The 24401-nt window shown below is 37.8% G+C and overlaps 1 protein-coding gene across 1 annotated transcript in view; it reads left to right on the top strand.

Annotated features, from left to right (window-relative positions):
* The window catches only part of aff1 (AF4/FMR2 family, member 1), a 33202-nt gene that overhangs the window by 1537 nt on the left and 7264 nt on the right, over positions 1 to 24401 (top strand). Inside the window, exons 2-19 of the mRNA XM_041810749.1 lie at positions 899 to 5959; positions 10628 to 10748; positions 12469 to 13269; positions 16830 to 16871; positions 17570 to 17656; positions 17780 to 17813; positions 19662 to 19695; positions 20614 to 20755; positions 20858 to 21859; positions 21942 to 22030; positions 22142 to 22358; positions 22478 to 22563; positions 23021 to 23084; positions 23195 to 23331; positions 23533 to 23604; positions 23721 to 23814; positions 23968 to 24005; positions 24101 to 24339. Coding sequence (XP_041666683.1) covers positions 5904 to 5959; positions 10628 to 10748; positions 12469 to 13269; positions 16830 to 16871; positions 17570 to 17656; positions 17780 to 17813; positions 19662 to 19695; positions 20614 to 20755; positions 20858 to 21859; positions 21942 to 22030; positions 22142 to 22358; positions 22478 to 22563; positions 23021 to 23084; positions 23195 to 23331; positions 23533 to 23604; positions 23721 to 23814; positions 23968 to 24005; positions 24101 to 24339 — 3355 coding nt within the window. The 5' untranslated portion in view covers positions 899 to 5903. The remainder of the gene's footprint in view (positions 1 to 898; positions 5960 to 10627; positions 10749 to 12468; positions 13270 to 16829; positions 16872 to 17569; positions 17657 to 17779; positions 17814 to 19661; positions 19696 to 20613; positions 20756 to 20857; positions 21860 to 21941; positions 22031 to 22141; positions 22359 to 22477; positions 22564 to 23020; positions 23085 to 23194; positions 23332 to 23532; positions 23605 to 23720; positions 23815 to 23967; positions 24006 to 24100; positions 24340 to 24401) is intronic.

Raw genomic sequence — 24401 nt, 5'->3', positions numbered from 1 at the left:
ATTTTCAAATGTACTGATTTACAAAAAAAGTGAAAAAATAGTAAAGCACATTATTATTTCTTGATTAATATCACAAATTATAGTTATTTACTTGCATTCCTGAACAGAAAAATGAGTTTTAGTGGTTGAATGTTATGCTTGATTAATTAATTTCTGACTTCTCAGAGAAGCCCAGTGAGCCGGCTCAAATTTGGGTATAAAAAGGTGAATTCAGTTTGAAATCCCTCATTCTTGTTCAAAATGGTAAAATGTGGAGAGCTCACTGAAAATGAAAGAGTTCGCATTAAAGCACTTTATGATGCTGGATGGTCTCTGAGACAAATATGACAGGTGGTCTAATAAATTTGTTAAGCACTGTACATCAAGCAAAAGTGGGGAAAAAACTGCCCTTTAACACTTCTACAGTTACTGTCTTCAGTCCCCACATGCTTACAGAGCATTTTTAGAAGAAAAGGTGATAAAATACAGTCGTAAACAAGCTCCTGTCCCAAATTTTCTGGAATATGTTGCAGACCTGGAATCCAGAACGTGTGTATATTTAATAAAGCTTATCATTTAGAGATTAAATATGTTGTCTTTTTGCTGTATTCAACGTAATATGTTGTAAAGGATTTGCAAATCACTCACATTTTACCCATTGTCCCAACTTTTTTGGAACTGCGGTTTGTATAACCCATACACACACACATAAATGCATGCAATACAGCATCAGGACTAAGTCAGGAAGAATTATCACTGTTATGACCACGTCAACAAAAACTGAAAATGAAGACGCTTGGTAAAAGCGGCTATGTTGGATTGTAATAGATGGCTTTGGTGATCTAATGTAATGGCTATTTAGGGTACATGAAATGACCTGCATTATTAAGTATTCATAAAATAGTGTCTCTTTTCCCAGGGGATCTTGGGGAGTTCTGTTGGTCCACAGAGCTGAAATGCACAGTTGGAGAGAGCTTCCAGCAGGCCTATGTGGTGCTTCCTGTGGATACATCTACAGTCACACATGAAATGCTGGAAGTCAAAGCCACTGGCCCCACAGCTGAAGCACTAAACGCACACAACAGCCCCACCACAGTAGCAGACGACTGCGGCCTCCGCTACGATGTCACACAGCGCTTCAGGAGTGAAACAGCGGGGACTTCATTCTGCATACAAGTAGGCACCCTGAAGGACATCCTGGAGGACAATGTCCTGAAATGCCCTCCCTTTTTGGTCACCTTCTGGCAGAGAAATACAAATCAGTCCAACCAAGGAGGTGTCAGATAAAGTCACAGTCACTGATGTTGCTCTCAAATGTTTTACTTATGTAGAAGTACCATTTCCACACTGTAAAAATGCTCCAGTAAAAGTGGCTATCATGCATTTCAAACGATTACAAGAATGTCACTAAAATCTGGACAAATGTACTTAAAGCTCTGGTGTGAAACTTTGGTTTAATGTTGACTTTGCTGCCCCCTGTGGACAAAGCAGTACCTGTTATTGCTTATCTGATTTAGTCTGAAGTGTTTGTTTTTTTCTTTGTCCATTCATAGCTCATAAAGAGGCATCACTGTAATATCTTTTTATAAATGACTAAAACTTCTCACATGAGCTTTAATGGTATAATATGCAACTTCCAGTCTAGTACATCTTGCACTTTAAAAACCAGTATGTCCGACTACAAACTCCCTCAGCACCCCTCCTTCCCACTACAATGAGTGTCTCATTGTGGGCGGGGCTGTCTCTTCCCACCTGTGCTAACAAAGCCAATAGAGTGCTGCAGGGATGACTTATTTTTGTAGGCCAACCCAGAAGGAAGCATTACTCAGGTTCCATCGACAAAACAAATAAAAATCTCTTAAGCTTGTGTTTAGCACAGACCTTATCTCAAGCATCTAACAAAAAACTGATTCATAAATCCCACAGACTTAAGTATGATGGAATCAAATGTACTAAAATTCATGACCTTAAAGACTTAATACTGCAGCACTCTATGGTTGGGGGGTGATGGGATCATAGCCTTCATACTTATCTATCATATAATATCATAAGTTCTCATATAAATATATATATATATATAGTAGGCACATATTCCTAATTTGAGAAATTAGGTTGTCAGGTAATTTTTACATAAGCTAAGAGTGCATTTTTCCTCTGAAGTTTTGTAGAGTAAAAATATCATAAAGAGAACTACTCAGCTACATAATATTCACCTTATACTTTTGCAAATGCACTTGTGTAAAAGTAACATTCCACAGCTGTAATATCTTTGACAACAAAGTAGCAGAGCATTGAGGTTTTTTTTATTTACCTCAATGCTCAACCAGGGTAAATCTTGTGTTTGTCATAATTATATCCAAGTTACATGTACATGTTATCTTTGTTTATTCTGCTTAACTATTTAGAAAACGATTGATTTAGTTTGATATATATAATTGAACTTGTATTTAGCACCTTCAAACTATTGCAAAGTGTTGCAATACATCATTTGTGCACAACAGATTTGTTTGGATTTGCCATGCAGTCTCTAGAGACATAATGCTGTGTTTGGAACACTAACATAATATACAGTAGCATGTCTTGTGTGTTTGTCTTGTTATGGTAAACATATGTTGCATGTCATTGTGTTCTGCTTCAGCTTGGAGCTTCAATCCTTCACATGTACACAAAAAACACCTGTCTATTACTTCTTCTGCTCTATCATAGAAAGAAACAGTGCCGCCTACTGGTTATTGTGGGAACTTAAAATTTCCAGGACCGTAGTCCTTCCCCTCCTGCAGCCTCTGGATGGCATGCTTGTTGCAGCATTGTGTTTCTGTTCTCTGGAATTCCTCACTGTGGTGTGCTATGTAAAATGTGAATACAGCTGAAACGTTACCAGAAATATTTGTATTTTTCATCACCTGAGACAGTTCACACAACAAAACTTCTATGTTGCATTGCAATTTGGCCTGGAAATCTTTTTTTTTTTTTTTTCCAATATAGCAGATTTAAACCCCATTTTCAGCCCATTAATGATATTGATGAATGAATAAATCACAGCTAATGCACACTAAATCACCTCTTTAAAACTTGATTTTCTACTTTTTAAAGTAAACAGGCTTCCTCTTATATAGCACTTTTTACAACACAGGTCACCCATTCACACCAATTCACACACTGATGGTGGAGGCTGCAATTTAATCTGTCTATCAATATTAACAAATCCCATCCATAGACATTTACGCACCACTGACATAGCAGTAGCAAGGACTTAGGGTAAAATGTCTTGCCCAAGGAAGTGTCAACATGTGGCTGCAGGAGCTGGGGATCGAAGCCGTGACTTCTCTCTTGACAAACAACACATTTTAACACTGCACCACAGCCACCCCAACACAAATTAGAAAATAATTTAACAACATCCCATATTTCTGTCTATGCAGACCCTCTGTGTCATTTGAATCTCATGAAAATTTTGAATATTTTGTATTATATTGTTAAATTTTGTATGGCATCAGTGTCCGGCTTTGTTGCCAACAGTTTACACTTACATTAATTTATCTTGGTGTTTTGTTGCAAAAACAATTAACATAAAATTAAAGAACACTCCTTACCAAAGAATGGTAACCTGTATATAAAAAAATATATAAAAAGCAATATTAAACGATAAGGTAGAAAATCATAAAAATTACAAAAAATACAATAGAGAAGGTGTATATTTTTCAAACGTGCAAATATCTTAAACATATTATTATAAGGCTAAAACATCTCTGAATTGTCTTCATCTTAATCCTTTGACTGTCCTGAGTCTCCAGGTCTAAATGTAAGTGAACAGCTGGTGGCAGCATTAAATAACCATCCAAAGTAAGTGTCCAATAACATGGCTGCATTAAATCATACACATTCCTTTATCCATACTCTTAAAACAGCAACCCAACCAGCTTGATTTAATTCACCACATGACAGAACCGTTTTATGATGCACTTAGCATGGTCGTCCTACATGTCTTGTTGAAATGTGTTCAGTGATTCATCTGTTTTCTGTTATTGGCTGTTAAAGCTGCAGGCTTTTCTGGCTGAGTGTCATCAAATCCAAACTCACTCACCAAAACTGTCACAGAGGTGGCAAAGTGAGTCAGAGGATCTACTTCAGTATTTCTTGGCAGGACAATGAATGCCTGACAGGTCTAGAAGCTCTAAATTTGTAGATGTAAACAGGTAAGCTTATCTATCAACAACATAGATTCTTAAAAGGGTGTAGCAGATGTTTCTTTTGGTGTATCATGTTTGGTTTGTTCATTGCTGCTTAGTTTATAGGAGTTGGCCATTGTTTGTTTTTTTTCCAACAAGGACATTTGGGCCTGTTTTTATTTCAACTGTATATCATTTCTGTATTCAGTGAACATCCTTTTGATAAATATCCCTTTAAGGAGTTTCTCCACTTTTACTTAAGCTGCTGTGAGGAACTCATGGTTTGTGCCACTTCTGGAGTACTCTGTGATTTTATATTTGATCCTGCACATCTAAAGTAGTATATCTAATTTTTTAGGTTATTTTTTGAGTGGTGGGGGTTGCCTTTTCTAGATGAGACAGCTGAAGAGACACAGGAAATATGCAGAGAAAGAATAGAGCAAGCCATGCACCAGACAAAGGCCAGGGACCGGATTCAAAGCGGCAACCAGTGCGTTAAGGACTGCCTCTGAGTACGGCCACCTGCTCTACTAGCTGAGTTAAACTGGCACCTATGATATTCAAATTCTGAGTCAAAGCCAGGTGCAGAGACTGCTTAACATGCACACAATGCCTATGCAAGTCTGGTGCGACTACTATCAAACTGCATTGGAGGTACTGTTAGCTTAGTATTGAACTAAGACTAAAGAAACATTTCTTAACCTGGCAAATAAATAAACCTGCACATAGGTCCAAATCCTAGGTTTAAAAATGTCATTTTGTAATAACTGAAAGCACCTGTGACAGCTTGTGTTTATTTTGGTGACCCCTGTGGACAAATATAGCCTATATCTCTTTTCTGAAGTTGTTCTTTAAATACTTAGTAGTAATCAGGGCCAGTTTACCCTTCTAAAAAAGTAAGGAATTTAAACATTGTATTTTTGCTGTGCTTACAATTAAAGCTCCTGTGAGGAACTTTTAGTTTGTGTTGTTTATGTGTAATTAAAATACAAAAGTAGTCAGACTTGTCGCTGATCTTGTTTGTTTTTGTTGGCTTTTAAAAGACATTATATTCAATAAATTTTAAACCCATTTTAGGAGCTTAAATCCAGTTAATATGCAAGTAAAGGATTTATTTTTGGAGAGTACCAGTAATTACATTTTCTGTTGGCCTTTATTAGCCTATGTTGCATCTGAAAGATAAATATAAAGATAATACATACAATTCATTTAAAGCAAAATAATTTGACTGTGTATAGAGTTATATTACTATACACAAAGTAGGTGTTTATGTGTAGTATGCAGTTGTATAAATACGCAGCCAAAAGTTTAATCTGGACTCATAGCACCACTCTGCTGTAAAAACATAAACACAGGTGACTGTACCATGTCAAACACGCAGGGGTATTTGTGTAAAGTTTGGTCAAACAGTGCCTAGGAAGAAAACGAGTTGATAATGTAGCTCAAAATGAATGTATTTGTCATATTTATCCCCACACCACGCTTGTAATTGTACAGCTGTCACGTTGGAGGTATTTCATCGAAAGTATTTTCTGCTTTGAGTGTATAAAACCAAGCTAGGTCCCCGGGTGGCTGAACAGAGTAGAACAATCCAGCAGGCTGGGAGAGAGAGTGGACAGCCCAAAGACGCTCGGTTAGCAGACAAGTACCAAACAACGGCGGCCTGACAAGTCATTTAAATGACTTAAATTATCTCCACCGGTAAACAATGTGACAAAGTGAGGAGGACGCCGTGGGGAGGACTGTCAGAAACACATGACAACCAAGTTTGGTTGTTGTGAGAGGCGCACTATGGAGTCTCAGCAGCCGAGGTAGGCAGACACAGCTAGCTGTTAGCGGTTAGCTTCACTGTCTGTCTGTGTGACTGACGTTAATTAGCTCGAGACGGTTAGCCTGCTCTCTCACTAGCGGCGCAGTTCACACGTCTGTGAGTGAAGTTGAACTTTGAAAGTTTTTAATAGTTTAAAAAAGAGGTGGTTTGGCAATTTTATGTAGTTGGTTTGATACTGACATTAGAGATTTTCAGCTTGATAAGCAATTCGAGGAGGTGGAATCAGCTGGAAAGGGCAGGCTGATGTGATTTTTACCAGCTGGTCAAAAGGGGGCTTGTCTTGTTTATACAAGCTTTTTAACGTTTGAATGCTGCTTGTCCCGCAAGGAAATCTCTGTAAAATCCCGTGTTGTTTCATTAGTTTGGATTTTGAATGCGAAGTCGTATACATGTGCAGGGTTATTCTTCTGTGTGACTGCATTTATGTCATTTACTGTATTCCTTTAAATGAAGACTGTAAGCAAATTCAACCACCCAGAAACTACAACATGTAATTTTGGGCAAGGCAAAGTAGAAGTGATATATAGGGCTAGGAATACTAATTTGTAGGTCTAGTTTTTCAACTAGCTTAAACATTTTTATTACATAAAGCCTCTATGATGAGTTTTTACAGGTTATGAAATTTACTGAACTTGTACTGGTTCCCTCTTAGATCCTAAAAAAAATACATATGAGACCGTCCATGACCTGGTTGATTTTTCTATTTCACAACTGTTTATGCTCTACCACTGCTACAAGGTAGATATCAGGCATTACAATGTACAACACTCCTCAGAAACAGCCTCCTTATGTTACAGTTTTGGCAGCACGTTTTAATTTGACGTTAATAAAACAAAAGGAGGCTCTGAAACAACCATACACCAGGCATGGATGAATATAAATAACATTTTCTCACCTTTCTGTGCTTGATATCTAATTTGTGTACATGTGTGCAATTTTCAAGTAATTTACTTTTACTTACAGTAAGTACATTTTCAGGAAATATGCTTCTGTGCTGCATTTTAATCAGCATGTGTTACAGAGTAGGAAAAGTATCAACTAATTTGCAAAAGAAGGAAGAGCAAGCTTTACTAAGAACTAGACAGCTCTTTGGATTCTCTACCCCATTACGGTTACTAACACAGCAAGAGAGTGATACCTCATTACATTCAGGGTTTGCAATAGCATTTTATTATAAAGGGGTACATTTTGTTAAATAATGTTGATGGAGATTGATATTCTCTGTTCTTGTTTTTGCTCTGCAGCAGAAGGAGAGATCATATTTTACTTCTCAAATCCAAATGAACTTTTCAGTTCATTTTTTCCCATCTACTTAAGACAACTGTAATTTAACTTGAGTACAGTATTATTTTTCACACTTCCTGTTGCTTCCATATATGCAGAACAAGAACAGAGAGGAGATGAGATAATCTACCCCACAGCGGTTGCCAAATCAGCAGAAAGTAAAAGTTACTCACAGGAGCTTTAAAGCTGCTTTGAGGACTTATAGCAGGTTATGAAACAGGTTGAAATGAAACCTCATGTGTATGTAACCTTTAAAGCAGACAAGATCATCAGGACAGTGATTTATTATGCATTCACTATGATATCATCATGACTTCGGTATCGGCTGATATTACCTTCAAAAAGTGAATTACCGGTCCCCACAGTTATGAAAACTTCTGCTGATATTTACAACCAATAAATTGGCAGTAAATATTGGCTGTACACAAAAAAGTTTGTTGAGTTTTGGCAGGATCAACAGATCTACATCAGCTCAAGTCTTTATCTTGTTCATCCTTGAACTTGGAAATGTGTTTTAAGGGCTGAAGTTTTAGATCCGAAATACATTAACTGCTATTACAATGGCTGAGAGTAAAAATAAGATTACTGTTTAATGACTCAGGCGATTTTGGCTGTGTATTTATAGACAGATTTGATGAGTCTCAGAGTTTAAAAGATATAATGCAGAGTAGGCTTAAAGTTGCTTTTTGTGTGTGTGTGTATGTGGGGTGGGGGGGCACATAGTTCATGATCATGTTAAGTTACAGATCGATAGTGCTTTTTTCCATCTGTTATTACATTCATTATCACTTATAGCTGGTATATGATGAAATCTGCAGTAAATCTTTTTTTATAAAGGTATGTCAGTGGCAACAAAGGTGTACACAACAATGTATGTGTATAATTTGAAACATGCTTGATATGGCCTAAAAATCTAATCTCCAATTTTCCTTTTAAAAAATGTTATTTACAATTTAAATTTTTTTTTATCCTTGTTTTAAAAAAGCACACACAAATGACAAAGAACTACAGGTGCCCGAGGGAGAGAGAAAGAGTAGCTAGGGAGGAATTAAAAAATATAGATTATTATTTCTAAAATTGCCCTAAACACACAAATGTGAATTAATGTATAAGATCGACATATCACACAGTCCGAACCAGAGGCTAAGATGTGTCACAATATTAAAAATTATTTTTTTTGTTTCCCTTGAGATCTAGGCCTTATGTCCTCACAGAGGAAATATTTGAATACGACATTGATGTCTTCAGAGAAATAACCAACTTAGCAGTATTAAAGAAAGTGTTCAGGTTTTTTTTTAGTGGGAAACTGTGGAAGCAGCTCGAACCTGATAACAAACAAACCATATGAACTCAGTAAACTCCAAATGATGTCGCTTACATACTCCCAGGTTGCCTCTTTCTCCAGTGGTCCTCAGGGAACTTCTTTTTATCATGCAGAACTGTGGAGAAGGATTTGCATTTCTAGTGCACTGTGTGACCTTAATCTTTTTCACCATCATTAAATATACATCCATCCCTTTTAAAGAGTTACTTATTTTTATTTCCTTTAGGCTGTCTTAGTTTTAATGGACCCTAAACAGATGTTTTTTTGTGCTACCTTAAATTTCACTGCTTTCTTAGAAGATGTTTCAGAGTAAGAAGGCCCCCGTTTGGCTTTTACGTGTATCTATTCTAGACCTGTGTGCTCAAGTTATAATTAAGAATATAACTAAACACTTACTTTGAAAACTTAAACTTGTTTTGTGGTTGTTGTGTATTAATGGCTCTTTTTAAACATGAAAAGTTTTACTGACCAGAGTCAAACTGTCTGTAAATTTTGTGATTGCTGTCATACATTTGGGTTAAGTAGTCAGTTGTATTTGTTGTGTCGTTTTTTGTTGAATTTGAATCAAAAAACAGCCTTCCTAATAATTTCCTACTGATTTTGAAAAACTATTTTAAAAAGAACAAAAACTGTTTAGCTCCAAGGTTTTAGTAAGTTTTCTCTCTCTCATCTTCAGTTGGGCTTTTCACTATCATCACGGCTTCTTTTGGGGTGTTATTTTGTAAATTTGGCTGAGCTAATATGGCAAAACTCTGTGACTCATCCTAATGGAAGGTACCATAGAAAGGGCAGGGGAACAGCAAATTAAAGACAGAAAGGCACAATCTTAGCTGAACACAGAACCAATAAGACTGATTGAAGTTATTCAGTTTGGTCTTCCTGCATTATGAAGACCTTGTCTTTTGGCAACAAGCTGGTAATTTAATGTATTTTTATCCATGGATTTCTATTTAAAGCTCCTGCTAGCACTTTTTAGTTGGTCAAGTGTATTGGCATTGTATCTCTTCAATAGAGTATTCCTGCAGATGTAACTGATAATTATATGGGGATTTTTAGATTGTGTATGGCCAAAAAGTGCACAGCACATGTTCTTTAATCAATAATTCAACTCTTGGTATAGTTCCAAAGTGCTTGTGCTGTATCACTATCCCATACAAAAATTGACAAAATGTGCATCTCTTGCTTGTTTTTGAAGGCAGGCACACTTTGTTCATTCACCTTTGGGTGCTACAGGTCTGTAGTGGGCTGTACCTATACCTTGGCCTGTGTCGTTTCTGAATTAATGAGTGCTCAGCTGTTTGATTAAATCCCAAATCTGTGATGCTCCAATAGTTGCTATGGAAGCATTCCTCTGGGGTGGCTGGGAATCATCAACACCATAATTTTGGAAAGAAAACTACTAAATTTGAAAATGCAGACATGTTCTAAGTTTACTTTGGTAAATTAAAAGTTTGAAGCAGGACCAATTCCCATGAAAGCTCATGTTTTCCACAATATATTTACCACTGTAAACAAACTCTTTCTGCCACTGGGATCATATCAGGACTAGTGGCCATAATCATCCATTTGATGTGTGTGTCTGGGCTGCCTGTCATCTTTAGGGACTAAAGGGAACAGATGTGAATGTTGTGCTGAATCCTCATGGAGTCTGTGAGACTAATTACACTTGTCTGTAGATATGATGGGCACTGTCTCCTCCCATTAGACACTGCTTCTCTGCCCCAGGGATAGATCAGTCTGTGATAAGATGCCTTAAAATTGCACTCTATAAATTTTCTGGTGTCTTAACTTCAAATCAATTTTATTATAAAGCAATTTTGTTCATTATTCTGAGGATCATAAGAACAAAATGGCTTAGAAATTTAAAAGAGAGAGTGATTTTGTGTGTCTCAAAGTTTGTTAGTAGTGGTATGTTTTAGGAGGTATGTTTTAGGAGGCACCTTTGATATTTGGCTCGGTTAATTCATTTAGTCCTAGTGTCGATATGACGTATTTGTAATTGAAATGCTGATTTTTAAGGTATTCTTTGATGTTCTCCAGTGTGTACAATGAAGAAAGAAACATTCTCCGACTCCGAGCATGGGAACAGAGGATCCAAGAGACAGGCCAGGTCAAAGAAATGAACAGAGAGAGCGTGCCACTCTTTGGGCAACCATACAAGGTAAAAACTCACATAATAGAAACAGAATCCTGTCATAATGAAGCTACAGATTGCTTTTTTGTCCATTTCACTGTAAACAGCTGAGCTCGCTGACAGGGCTTTATTATTGCTATCATAATAATGTTGAACCTCTTCAGTTAAATATGAGCATTTAATTACCTGTCAGTATTACATCTCGAGTAGTGGGGTACCTCAACAAAGATGTGTTTTCAAATTGTAATTGCACTCACTCATGATATGAGTACAGGTGCAGCAAAAACCATAAAACAAGGGAAAGACTCCAGATAAAATCCTGTCAGGAATGAGGCTACAGCTGTGTTTGCAGTTGTTGGATACATTGGCAAACCCCACCTGAAACGATCACAAACCCATGCCGAAGCAGACTGGGAGTAGAGCAAAAACATCTTTTCCATCCTGAAAAGCTTTCAGTGTTGCTCTCTGCCCTTGTTGTAATAAAGGAATTTTGTCCAATAATGACAAAACTGCCGCTGTGGCTAAGTCCGAGCTAATCGCTCCACTAGCAGCTATTGTACACAACCACTCAGACAACAACTAATCCTTTCCCCTAGTAACTCTCACAAACTCATGCCACAGCAGTCAGGGAGAAGAGCCAAAGCTTATGATGTTGTTTTTATTCTTTATTTCATACAGAAACATGGTCCAGTCCTGGTAAAATTGATGCTATACTAGCGCTATATCCGAGGTAATCACCGCAGTAGCCATTGCAATTGGCTAGTATAACTAAACCCCGCCCATAGCTACCGTTCTTGTTCTCCTTAAACGACGCTGATTGTTCCAAGTGTGGGAGCTTGTCAATATGGGTTTGCCTGATGACAGAGATGGAGTCTGGCAAACCATCGGCTTTGCAAGGTTAGTGCAGTGTAGGTAGACAATAGTTGAGTCCAGTGTGTGCTAATAAGATGTACTAAGTCTGACTTAAAGGGTTCATTTTAATGCTACACAACAGAGGCTGAATGAGAGTCTGTTGTGTGGGATTGGGCGCAGCCATTTACTGTCCTTGATAGTGAATCAGATTATTATACGTTCCATTTTACACAAAGAACGTACATTTTAACTTGGGTCTATTGCTTACATCTTGTGAGAGACGATAAAGTGTCAAGTTATAAATTTCATTTTAAGAGTTGGGAGGACTTAATTTATTCTTGACCAGAGTCTGCTCTCTTCCTCTGAGGCTGCAAACGTCTCAAGAGTGTCCATAAATAAGACGGGATGTTCTGTATTTGGAGGGAGAGGCATAAAATGTGCAGAGAAAACACTGACTGCTTCACATAAACTTTAATTACTGCGAGTGAAATAGCTGTTCGCACATGATAGTAGTTACTGGTGACTCAGATGACATATCCGTGTTTTTCTTTAGCAAACTACTCTTTGCTCTCATCTGGATTTAGAGATCTTGGACACTTTATTGAACATATTATCCTAGTGATTAAAGCCAACTGTAAATGTTGGCAGGGCTAAAAAAGGACATTTTTAAAATGTGGCATGCAATTTATAGATAGCTTTGGTTTACAATTAAAACTTTTTTGCAGAAAACGCCCTTGGTTATCTTTATCAGTTTTCTAACTTTTGAGAAATCCTAACTGTAGGTTGGTGCAGCTCATGTGCTGGTCAGTGAAATCATTTTTTGGTTCATTGTTGGAAAAAAATTGTAAACCCAAAATCCTTTTGTCTTAACTACATACACCCTGTTTCTTTTTAGACAAACAAAGGGGATGAACTTTCCACTCGAATCCAGAGGATGCTGGGAAGTTATGAAGATGTGAATAATCCCCATCCAATTCCTGCAGAGCCTTTATCCATTCCTTCTTATGTAACCTTCCCTCAGTCTGATCAAAGTCTGACAAACACAGACAAACAAACACAACCTCCATTCCACAGCCAGGTCTATTACACGTCCAGCCAAAGTCAAAAAGCTCCACCTAGTAGCACTTGCTCCTCTCAGCCAGTGACAACATCCTCTGCTTCTTCCTCCTCTAACCACTGTGGACATTTATCAGCTTTTTCAGCACATCAGTTAAAGAAAAGCGATGCCTATTCAGGTCACAGGGAGCAGGAAACACCCTCTCAGTCTCCTGATGTCAAACCACCACCACCACCATTCTTCCATTCCAGTGACCATGAAAACACTGAGATGGACACTAAGGATACTTTTGATCAGCATCAGCTACAGGGGTCTACAAATGACCCCTCCGAGTCTGCATGCATGGTGGATGTTTCCACATTTCCCCACAAACAGTCCCCCAAAGATGCACCCCAGCCTCAGGGCAACAAGGGTAGTGCACTACCCTCCCAGACGTTCCCCTCACTCCTGTCATCCAAGCAGACCAGTGTAGTCATGACCCAGAAGCCAACAGCGTATGTGAGGCCCATGGACGGTCAGGACCAAGTTGTCAGTGAGTCGCCTGAGCTTAAACCATCACCAGAGCCATATGCACCTTTACCAGAGTTGATCAGCAAATCTGACCAGGGCAAAAGGAAGATACTGCCACAGTTTCTGGAGGTGAGTATATTGTCTTTCATCTCCATCAACTGTCATAAAATCATTAATTTACTCTTTTGGCCAGGCTACGTTGCCAGTTGGAAAAAGAAAATTGCAGAATAAAGTGAATGTAGGGAGAAAAAAGGCCTTTACAGCATGTGATTCTGCAACAGTGATTTAACAACGGTTCAGGTTCATTATGCCTTTGAACTTAAACATAACATATATTACAGTATGGCTCTCAATAAGCCCAGCACATTGCCACCATTCCCCCAGTTATGCCTTTGTTACTACCTCTGATTCCAGATCAGGTGCAACAACTTTACTTCACCATTTGGCCTCTGTGCAGTACACGATGGTCTTGTCAAGGTAGTAGTAGCTGTAGTTGTTTTGCCTCATTAGAGATAGATACTTCCCTATCTCTTATGTTTGTGTCCATTTATTTATAGACTGCTTTTGTTGGGACAAATTTAACATCAGTTAATTAATCAATCATTATTTGTGCCAGTTCACGACAGATGTTATCTTAGGAAACTGGTTAAGAAACCATGAAACAAATCACTTTTCAAAAAGGTGACTTCTTCAGCCCTATAAAAACCTATTCTTTGATTAATTATTTTTGCATGCTAGCTTGGACATGAGCATGCCAGTGGTACACTGTGTGTTCTGTGGTGTGCTGCTCATCAGTACTGCAATTACCCAGTCTGAATGGTGCAAGTGATGGTAATATCACCAAGGGTTGTTAGTTTCACCTTAATGGTATAGATATACAGAAAACGTCAAGATGGAGCAGTTCAATTTAATTTGCCCATTGCTGTCAATTCCTCAACTGTACATAAGGACAGCACTTTTGTTTTCACCCTTCAAAATAAAAGTACACAGGATACTTTTATCCAGAGTTTTACTCTACTCCTGGACAAAATAGCATTGTAGTAACACATGACACCATGGAGATATCTGTCCATGAATCTGAAGTAACTTTATTGACATGTTGCAAATCATCCTTCAATTCTGCTTCTCTTGTCTCATCTTTATCATTCTTATAGCGGTTGTTGGCTGTAAATGTGGCTTTTTCTCCAGCTTGTAGTACCACTAAAAATGTGCATGCAATACCAGTCTGGTACTGCATCCACTCCGTGCACATTTTTAAAATGCAGTACCTTTTTGTAATATCTAATAGTACTGTACTGTACAAGGTTGATAAATTGCATTTTATCATAAATGTTTTAATATATCTAATACCAATGCATCCTTAAATTACTTTGAGGAATCCAAAGGTTATCAGGCATGAAAAGTCCTACTTATTATTGCTTAGTGTTGTCCTATAGGATTTGAATACACAGTAATGTGGATTAAGAGGATTGTGTCTCTGCTGATCACAGGATGTTCTCTTAAACCATCTCATAGTTTTGATATTCCTTCTTCAGCTGTTCAAATGTTTATAAGGGGTTGTAGTATTTTTTTTTTGTTTGGCTGAATTCCAGTCCCTATCCATTCATCTTTTCTTTGTTTTACTGTCTCTTTCCCTCTCACACGCTCACAAACACAACACTTGCACCTGCATCACTCCACGCCTCCCCCTTACCCTCCTGCAGCTGAATGTGTGCTGCTGTTTTCAAAGCTGGGACTAATCCAGTACAGGGTAGATGGGCATTCAGTCATACTCCTGTTTTTCACTAGCTGTTAAAGTCAAACAACTCCTATGTAAGCAATACATTGAACCTTTTTAGATAAGTACTATAATCAAAAAACATCCCCTGTTCCCTATACAATAAAGAGGCTAATTGGGACCTTATTTGGTTGGGTTACATATTGCTATACAAAAGAAAACAGAATATACTCTCAAACACTGGAAAGCATGTAATGTTTAGAAGACAAAAGCTTTGTTGGTTTGGACAAAGTTTTAGAGGAATAAATTCAACAACATGTTTGTGTATTTAAAAATTTTAAATTCATTTTTATGGCATAGTGTAAGCAGCCGAGGGTTTGTGGGTCTTTCTCTCTGTCTGTGTGTAAATGTGACCTCAGCTGCCTCTGATAACTTCAGCCGCAGGCTCAGCAGAACAATAAATGAGCTTTGTCACCAACTTACATAACTGCTCCGGGGGCCCGTTCACTGTGACCTTATCTCAAACGCTGTTCATTCAGAAGGAAAAACACTGAAAGACAGGGTAGAAAACAAACTCTAATGTAGCCTGTTGACTCTTACACTAGCACACAAAAAGGATTTTATGTGATGTTTTTATCGGCATGATATGGATGATTGCATCACTGCGGTGCAGTGATCGAGGTTATAGTAAAAGGTGTTCAAGTTTAGATGTTTGAAAGCTTTGTCAGCTCTCATTACATATATATTATGTTCTTGTCAAATAAAAACAAAATTGATGCAAGCATTAAAATTGGACTAACTTTATATGCATTAATTTGAGCATTTCCCAGCTACCATTGTATTTTGATTTTCAGGCATCTTATTTGTGCTTGTTTATAACTACAGGCTCCCTTAAACAACACTTAATAAGAGAACATTCTAGTATAAGAACTGACATAGACATTCCTCTGTAACTGGCATTCTTATAAAGAGAGATTTAATATGTTTATTTGTAATTCCAGCTTGTGCTGGCCAGTTAATTGAGTTTTAAGTTCAGTTATGAATTTGGCTTCCAATGATTATGAAAAAAGATAATTGTTTAAATGATTACAATGCAGCATGCTGTGTTGAACTCATTTTGTCCATGGGTATGTTACGTCTGGTAAATTTTTCAGTGTTTGTATTCTGGCCACTACCTCAAAAAAAGTGGATTTATTTTGATTTATTTCTTTTTATTTGTAGTTACTTCTTGGGCTGTCAAATGATTAAAAAAATTTATCTCGATCATTCTCCCTTTTGACAGCATTTTAAAATTCCACCATTTTTATAACTTTTTTTTTTTTTAATTTTGGATTTTTGTGCTGTCTGAAACTAAAGGTAACTGACCTCCTATTTGGGTACAGACCCACTTTTATTTTGGAAGAAAACAACTTTGTTGGTAATCAGGATATTATCAACATGATTATGATATCGGCAGATATGAGCTTAAAATGTGAATTATCACATCAGCAGATTTAAAATTTCTGTCCATGTTTACAACCAATATTTTGACACCAAAACCTGCCTGTATCAGCTATAAAAATTGATTTGGAGAACAAATCAATTAGTGGAGTTTTATATTGGCATATCAGATATCAGCAAAAATCCAATATTGTACAACCCTACAAACTAACGAACTACACCAAGGTGTGGTAAAAGGGTGAAAAGGTTGACCATTTTTTTAGAATGTTAAAATATTAAATTCAGGTGATGCAGAAAATCAATGTAAAATCAATGAGTGATCATGTTTGATAATCACGCTTTCCATTTCACTGAAAATATTTGTGATTATGATTTTTGCTAGGATCAAGCAGTCCGAGGTTCATCATTTTTATGTTTTAAATGTTTTAAACTTTTGAACAAAAATCTTCCAAACAAATGTCTATGAATTTTCTCTATGGTAAACTGTTAGATTTTACTGTTTGGAAACTCATTATTTGTTTCTTCTCTACAGACAAGGATAAATGAAGCTCAGTGTGTGGAGGACATCTTAAAGGTATGTCCAGCTGTATTTTTTTCCTTGTAGCCATCCTACAAATGTTAAGAGGAGCAGGGGTTAAGGTATGGTACTAGCTTTGCCAAGGATCATGTGACATTCAGTTACCCTTTAAAGGTCACTTATTTCTCCAGTTTGTTTGGTTTTATCTGTATCAGTTTTTTATATAAAAGGTTAACAATATATTACATCGTGAGGGTAATATTTTCTGGAGTTTAATTTTAAAGCTTAGCATTGGATTCATGATTCTTAGTGACTCAAATGACTCCTGCCTTGTATATCTTGCTTCAAACTGAAAATAATGTGCAATGTGCATTCAGATTACTCAAATGTTTTAATACTTGTCTTCTTAACTGCATTAATCAATTCAAAATGTCAAAATCTCTGTTGAAGGTCCCCAGAGTGTCAGATATACTTTTAATGCATCAGTTTCTGATCACTAATAGTTGTTTGTTAGCCTTAAATTGAACTTAAAACATGTACCTGGATTTAGCTGCCTTTTTAGCCTGTGTTTGACAGGACAACTGGAGGTAGATAGGAAATTGGGGGAGAGAGAGTGGGGAATGACATGCACCAATAAGGGTCCAGATTAGGAGTAGAGCCTGCAACTAGTTTAACGAGGACTGTAGCCTCTGTACATGCACCTCCTCTACTACCCAGTGACCAATAAAGCAAAAGTTTTCTCTTTTACTCCACAGGAAATGACCCACTCATGGCCTCCTCTTCTGACATTAATAGATGCACCTGACACAGCTGAGCCCTTCAAGTCCCCTTTTCAAACCAAGGTAAGAGCTTTCAGATTTAGAAAGATTTCAGTCCTTCCTCTATTTAACTATTGCATGAGAACATGTTAATCAAAACATTTGTGTGACCCAGAGTCAAGCCCTTTTTTGTGTCTGTCTACACAGGAAGCAGAGCGTGTTTCTTCATGTCCAAGTCAAAGTAAGTAATGAGGGAGTAAAGCAGAGTACAACTCAGATGAGGAGAACAGATGAACATGATGACAAAGAATAGTGACGCAGATGCTGTGAAATTATGCTGCGGGGAAAGAATGGCAGAGAAAACCAGGGTTAGAGTCTATTATGTTGGTAATTATTGTTAAAATCCGATTTGAAAGGATAAATACCCTCTCTCTTCTATTCCTCACCCTTGTGGTTTTGCTTGTTTTACTCCAAAGAAATGTTTCCATGGTACCACTATTTTGTAAAGAGACCACAAGAATACTAGAGGAAATTAAAAGCCCTGTGATTTTCTCTGAAATTAACCTCCACAAAAAAACCACATTCATTTTGGCATTCACCTCCTGTCTTTTATGCATGCTATTCTTGTTTCCATTTTCTTTTAAAATTCACTTAAAGCGTTTTTATTTGCCTGTCTTCCAGTGTTTTATTCCAACATAAGTTACAGGTTGACTCACACTGTCATTTCAAGGTGTCATATTTACACCCCTGTGATGTTTTGCCTTCAGTATTAATATCACAAAGGCATAAAAGGGGAAGAAGTGATCTCTCCTCTGGGCAGGCGTTGGAAGTAGAATTAAAGGTGTTGCAGGGAAGATAACAGGATCAGCAGCACCAACATACCCTGTATTTGGAGTCCCCACTGTCTTGTGCTCTCTCTCGAGCTCCCGCATCGCTATATCGCAGCGTGAATTTTCAGATGAAGTCTCGGAATATCCCACCATTGTAAAATCAATAATAGGATCTCTACTGGGTCTTCAAAAGAATTAAAAGCTGATCATTCAGTTTAGCAAAGATTAAGGCTTTTAAAAAGTATTTAAAAGTTAGGCCTTTAATTGCCTGCCACTTAGGCAATTAAAGGCTTAAGTTGACCACTTAGGCCAATTTTTTATTAAAGTCTAATTAAGCAGACTGCTCCAAGAAAGCTTGATTTGAATTTAATAATAAATACCTTTTTCTTTGCTATGTTGTCTCATTTTTATTTCAAAATCAACACAAAACATACACAGCTGTGTTGCAACGTAACAGGTAGAAAATTGAAGATCCAATAGGGTCTTAAAATGTATGAAGACGGTCTTGAAAAGGTTTCCAGAAGTATTAAATTTAATGTCAGATTTTCTGCATAAACACTGAATAAGGATGACTTAAGGCATAATGATGGCAGACCTTTATGGTGCTGTTGCAGAAATGCACTGTAAAAACACCACAAGTTGTCTCCTTTCTCATATATTGATGTTTTTTTCTATATAATTTTAAAGCATTTGCAACCAAATAAGCCTAGTAGTGCTCTAGTTTGAGACAAACGAGAGAGGCTAAACTCTGATCAGGCATACATTTCCAAAGACTTCTTATCTTACATTTCAAGCTACAGTGCTACCTCTCTTTTGTTTGTATAGTTTGTACGGTGGCTTTATTGGCCATATTAATCTATTTGAAACAACATTGTGAAATAGGCAGTATTCGTGCAAACCTTTTGGAATTAAGGCAAGTCAGGATTTTAAGAAGTGTGGAAAAAGTGTAACAAAATGTATTGCTATATGAAATATTGTACAAGTGTGATCACCCTAGCATGAATGACATGGTTGTGTTGATTCAGGACTTTAGTAAGTTAAGTTTCTTCACAGCAAGAATGTATTAGATCATATTATGAAATTGATGGTTGGTATCAAGTGTTGTATAGATCCTGGTTTTGAGAGGTAGGTTCATAAGTCACTAGTGAATAAATATTTGTGGTTAAAGATGGTTTATTTTCTAAAAGAATGAACATTTGTTGTTTTTAACAGACATTGTTTTTCTGTGTTTCTTTATGAAAACTACACCTCCTCATCAGACCCAGCCCAGCACATCCAGCAGAGTTCTTCATCGTAAGTGGTTTCACTTGCTAACCAGGGAAACATTGACATTTACTAGATTTTTCAAAAATCAACACAGATTTTCCTTTAATTTCAATAAATCAGCAAGACCTCTGTAGGGATTTCAAGATTTAAATAGTTTAATGTGATCAGTCACATTTTGCCTATTGTTGACTAATTGTCTATTTTCTTAAATTTTATTCATTGTCCCTGTTACATTAGCAGGTGTTTGTGAAATTGGAAGTCAAATAAGACTCAGTCATGGAATACTTGGCTATTTGGAACCATCGGGGGTTCTGACAGAGGCATCACACTGCAATGTTTGCAGAACATAATTGCCATTCGGATTTAGCTGGTTTTAATTTGTTGTTAAAGAGGTTCCATTTAAAAAAAAACTTTTTTTTTTTTCAAACAATACACTGTCCGAATCCACAATAGAAAATGCTGGGAGAAAAGCTATAACAAATGTTATAATAGCAGCAAATATAGTTTGGCCATCAGCTATTTTGCACAATGTATGATCATTATTTTTGTGTAGAGAACATAATTAATACTGCTAAAAAATCTTAAAGAAATTTCAGAATCTCAAAAGGATTTTTTATAACGATCATTTTTATAACCGAAACAAGAAGATGTGGTATTTATGTTTATTGGTCTAAATGCCATATTTTAGAAAAGGTCACATTTCAGCCATTCAAATTATTGTCCTAAGGGCTGTTTGTTTTAGCTCCATTTTGAAGCAGATTTAGTAAAAACAAAATATAAAAAAATAAACACTTGCCACATCAGTTTCTTCAAACATAAAAAAAAACTACGATTTACTATGATAAACAGCAGAGCTTGAGCATGAAGGCCACAATGTTTGTGGTGTAATTATAGCTTTGGTACTACTTTGTCATATTTTGGGGTTGCTGTGTCTTTTTGCTGTAGTTCCTTGCAAGCAGTACATTCCAGAGGGGTAGAGTCCGCCAGCTCCAGCGACTCAGAGAGCAGTTCCAGATCAGAGTCAGACAGTGAAAGCACCACAGAGGAGCCGCCCCAACCCTCAGCGAGCAACTCGGTCAAACCAAAGGTCATTTTTCTGCTTTTCCTCACATATATGTACAAGTACTGTATGAAGGACTTGAAAATCTGCATTTTCTTGGCTGTTTTTAAATTTTCTTTCTTTTTGTAGCCTGATGCTCCAGCAGTGACCCATGGAGACTGGCAGTTAGGGAACTGGATCAGGTCCAGCCAGAGTTCAAAAACTGAGAGTCAGTGTGGAGCACAGGCTTCTGAGAGCCCAGCTCACAAACAGCCTCACCCAACACAGAGCACCAAGCATTCCGCTGTGAAGGAGGTTGACCCCACCAAAGAGCTTAAACCTCAGGTGTCTTCTCACCAGAAGGAGTCTACCGATGGCCTTGGAAAACCCCAGGTGTGCAGGGAAAGCCTTCAGGACAACTACAACCAGCAAATTAGCCAAAAATCTCCCTCTGTTGATCGGAAGAGCTTCAGCAGTTTGAGAAAACTTTCATGCAACACCAACTCCTCAAAATCAGCAAAGACAGGCAGCTCAGAAGCTGCTCTTGATGTGAAGTGTGAGGATGTTGTTGTTACGAGAGACAAAGACTCGTGTTTCACAGACAGACCAAAAGTAAAGACGAAAACAGGAAACAGTAGGAAAAGAAAGGACAGTGGTGACGCTAAAAGAGACAGTAAAAGGACTTCTAAACACACGTCACTCGACAAGCGAAAGGCTGAATCAGAGCCGAATGTCATGCTTAACCTGCACGGTCATTGTCCATCATGCAGGGTTCAATATCCTACTCCCTGTTCATGTCCCACCCAAAGTCCTGCTCAGCCGGACCATTTGTCTGCTGCCCCATCTGTCAGAATCAAAGCAAACTTGGAAACTATCTGCCAGAAGGGCACCAAAACTCCCCACAAAACAACCCAGAAACACTCAGGCCAGAATGAGGCTGAAAGCAAAAATACTCCCAAGCCTCCTAGATCCCTGCTAGTGAGAATTGATCTCAGTTTGCTCTCAAGAGTTCCACAGATGTCCGGCAACCACCAGGAAATGCCCAGCAAGTCCAAGAGATCCGTCATGGTCATAAAGCAGGATGGACGCTGCAGTGATGTAAACACATCACTCAGACTGAGCAAAACCAGCAAAAAGAGTATACCCCAAAATGTGAGAATTATGAAATTTTTTTTAGATAAGCACATATTTACTTGAAAGCGATTGTTTTAATTTGTGACTTGTTCTCTTTTAGGTTGAGGTAGAAAATAAAAATGTTCCCAGGAAGAAACAAAGATTGGAAAACAAGAATACCTTATCAAGTCATCCATCTGCCAAACTGGAGTGCGTCCCCTCAATTTTAGATTTGTTTTCATTTCTTTTTTATTTACGTTTTTTATTTTTTGTTTGCAGATTTTGGTCAAATCACTCTCGTTCTCATCTTGTTGTCTGCAGAAGTTCCAGCAATTCAACAGAAAATTCAGAGGGAAAGAAGACAAAGAAAAATCCTTTGCAGCGTCCTATAAAACCAAAAGACTCTGAAAAGAAGTCAAAATTACAGGAAGCCACGTCAGGAGAGACTCAGGGCAGCAGTAAGAAGGCCGTAAATGCTGATTCCCGGAAAAAGAAAAGGGGCAGTCGGAAGCACACAGAGCACTCACACTCTGAGAAGGTGACTGTCAGCATATTAATAGTAAACTGCTTCCTTCTATAGAGCAGGAAGTTGTTATTTTTAAAGTTATTGTGTCGTATTAATAGCGTCACTAAATTTCTACCCTACAATCCTCACAGAAGCTCCCAAAGAGCAGCGTTGCAGCCCCCTTACAGTCTACCAGGGAAACTTTGACCAAAAGGCCCTTGCTCCAGTTACAAGACAGGTAAAAGATATTCTCCTTTGCTAGGTAACTCTGAGTTTAAGTCATTCCAGTCAGCTGTTACCACATGTTAGATTCATTATGGACTTCTTCATGCTTCATTGAGAGGACAAGACAATGGACAGGACAACAGGAAGCAGAGAGAGGGATGACACGGAGTGGTTGAGGGTGTGAGTTGTCTTCGGCTGACAGTATGAGGTCTATAGGAACACTTAGCTAAACCAGTACCCTGTTGCCACAATTTTAAATAAAAGCACTACATTCATCTTGGATTAGTAATGCCCCAATTAGCTTTGATGCCTGTTGTCACTGTTTGGTCCTTGTCTTGGAAGACTCAACATCTGCAAGAACTTTCTTTAAATTTTGAAGGTGCAGAACCTAACTTGATCTTGAAAGAGATTGTGTTAGGTGTTGTTTATAGTGTTTTGTTATTCAATCTAATGAAGTGCTTCACCCATAGGCAGTATCCTGTGAAGCATTATATTAAGGAGGCCAAAAAACTGAAGCATAAAGCAGACGCAGAGGTACGTTTCAGTCTTTGTTTGAAGTGTGCTGAAAAACCTGCAGTTTGACCAGTAAAACTAATACCATAACCACATGACGTTAATGTTTACCTTTGCTCTAATCTTTGTAGTCTGATAAGCTCACCAAAGCTTTCAACTACCTGGACGCAGCCATGTTCTTTGTTGAGAGTGGGATTGCCATGGAAAAAGATCCTCAGATTTCAATGTCTTCCTATACAATGTTTGCAGAGACGGTGGAACTGCTGAAGTAAGAACCAACTTGTTATGATCTTCACTATTTATACGTTTTTAGTGATCATGAGATTGCATGTTTCTAAAGTAAGGATATTTTCCTTAAGCTAGTTCAAAATACAACTTGCAATACAAAGCTTTTCTCTTACTTAATAAGATAATTACTTTTGGATTCATTCATGCATTTGATTACCTTCCCTGTTCTCTGTTGTCACAGGTTTGTACTGAAGCTTAAAAACTCATTGGACTCCTCAACTCCGCCATCAGAAAAGGACTTTTTAGCGCTATGGTAAATGTACTTCATGTTTCTCCCCACACCATTTGGGTTTTTATGGTTTTACCTTTTATTTTCTTTGAGTTGTGTCATTGTTGAATTATTTACTAACATTAAGTCTTGTCTTGTAGTCTGAAGTGCCAGTCTCTCCTGCAGATGGCCATGTTTCGCCACAAACAAAAAACTGCACTGAAGTACTCGAAGACTCTCACTGATCACTTCAGTGTAAGTTGGAAGGCTTAATTACATATCATTTTGTTTTGTGCATTTTAACAACGATCACTAGTGTATTCAGAGCTAGAGAATAATCCACTTTTACTCAAAGCTAAAGGCATAGTTGGTATTTTGCTTCTGTAACTTACTTCATTTCCTTTTCAGATCTCTGCTCAGAAAACACCTGACCCTCAAACATCAAAGTAAGCCTCTTTAATCACTGTTGGGGCATATTGTAGAAAGCTATTAAAGCAATAGTTTCTAAAATATCTTAATCCTCTTTACCTGTGCCCTTTAGATCCTCGGATACACCGTCCCCTGTATCCAGTCTGCCGTCTCCAGCCAACACATTCACCAGCTCAGGTCCTGCCTCCAACCACAGTGGTAGCGGACTGGTTGTAGACCCCATCAGCAGCACAGTGGTGGTTCCTCAGGCCATCGAACAAGTGGCTTTCACCTATGTCAACATCACCACTTTATTCCTCAGCGCTCATGACATCTGGGAGCAGGCGGAGGAGCTGGCACACAAAGGCAGTGGTAAGATTATAGATGGGGAAAAGTGACAGTTATTTGGTTATACCTTAACATTTCCCCTCATC

The sequence above is a fragment of the Cheilinus undulatus genome, linkage group 17 (genome assembly GCF_018320785.1).
Source record: "Cheilinus undulatus linkage group 17, ASM1832078v1, whole genome shotgun sequence".
In the NCBI taxonomy this organism is placed as follows: domain Eukaryota; kingdom Metazoa; phylum Chordata; class Actinopteri; order Labriformes; family Labridae; genus Cheilinus; species Cheilinus undulatus.
This window is presented reverse-complemented; position numbering and strand designations above follow the sequence as displayed.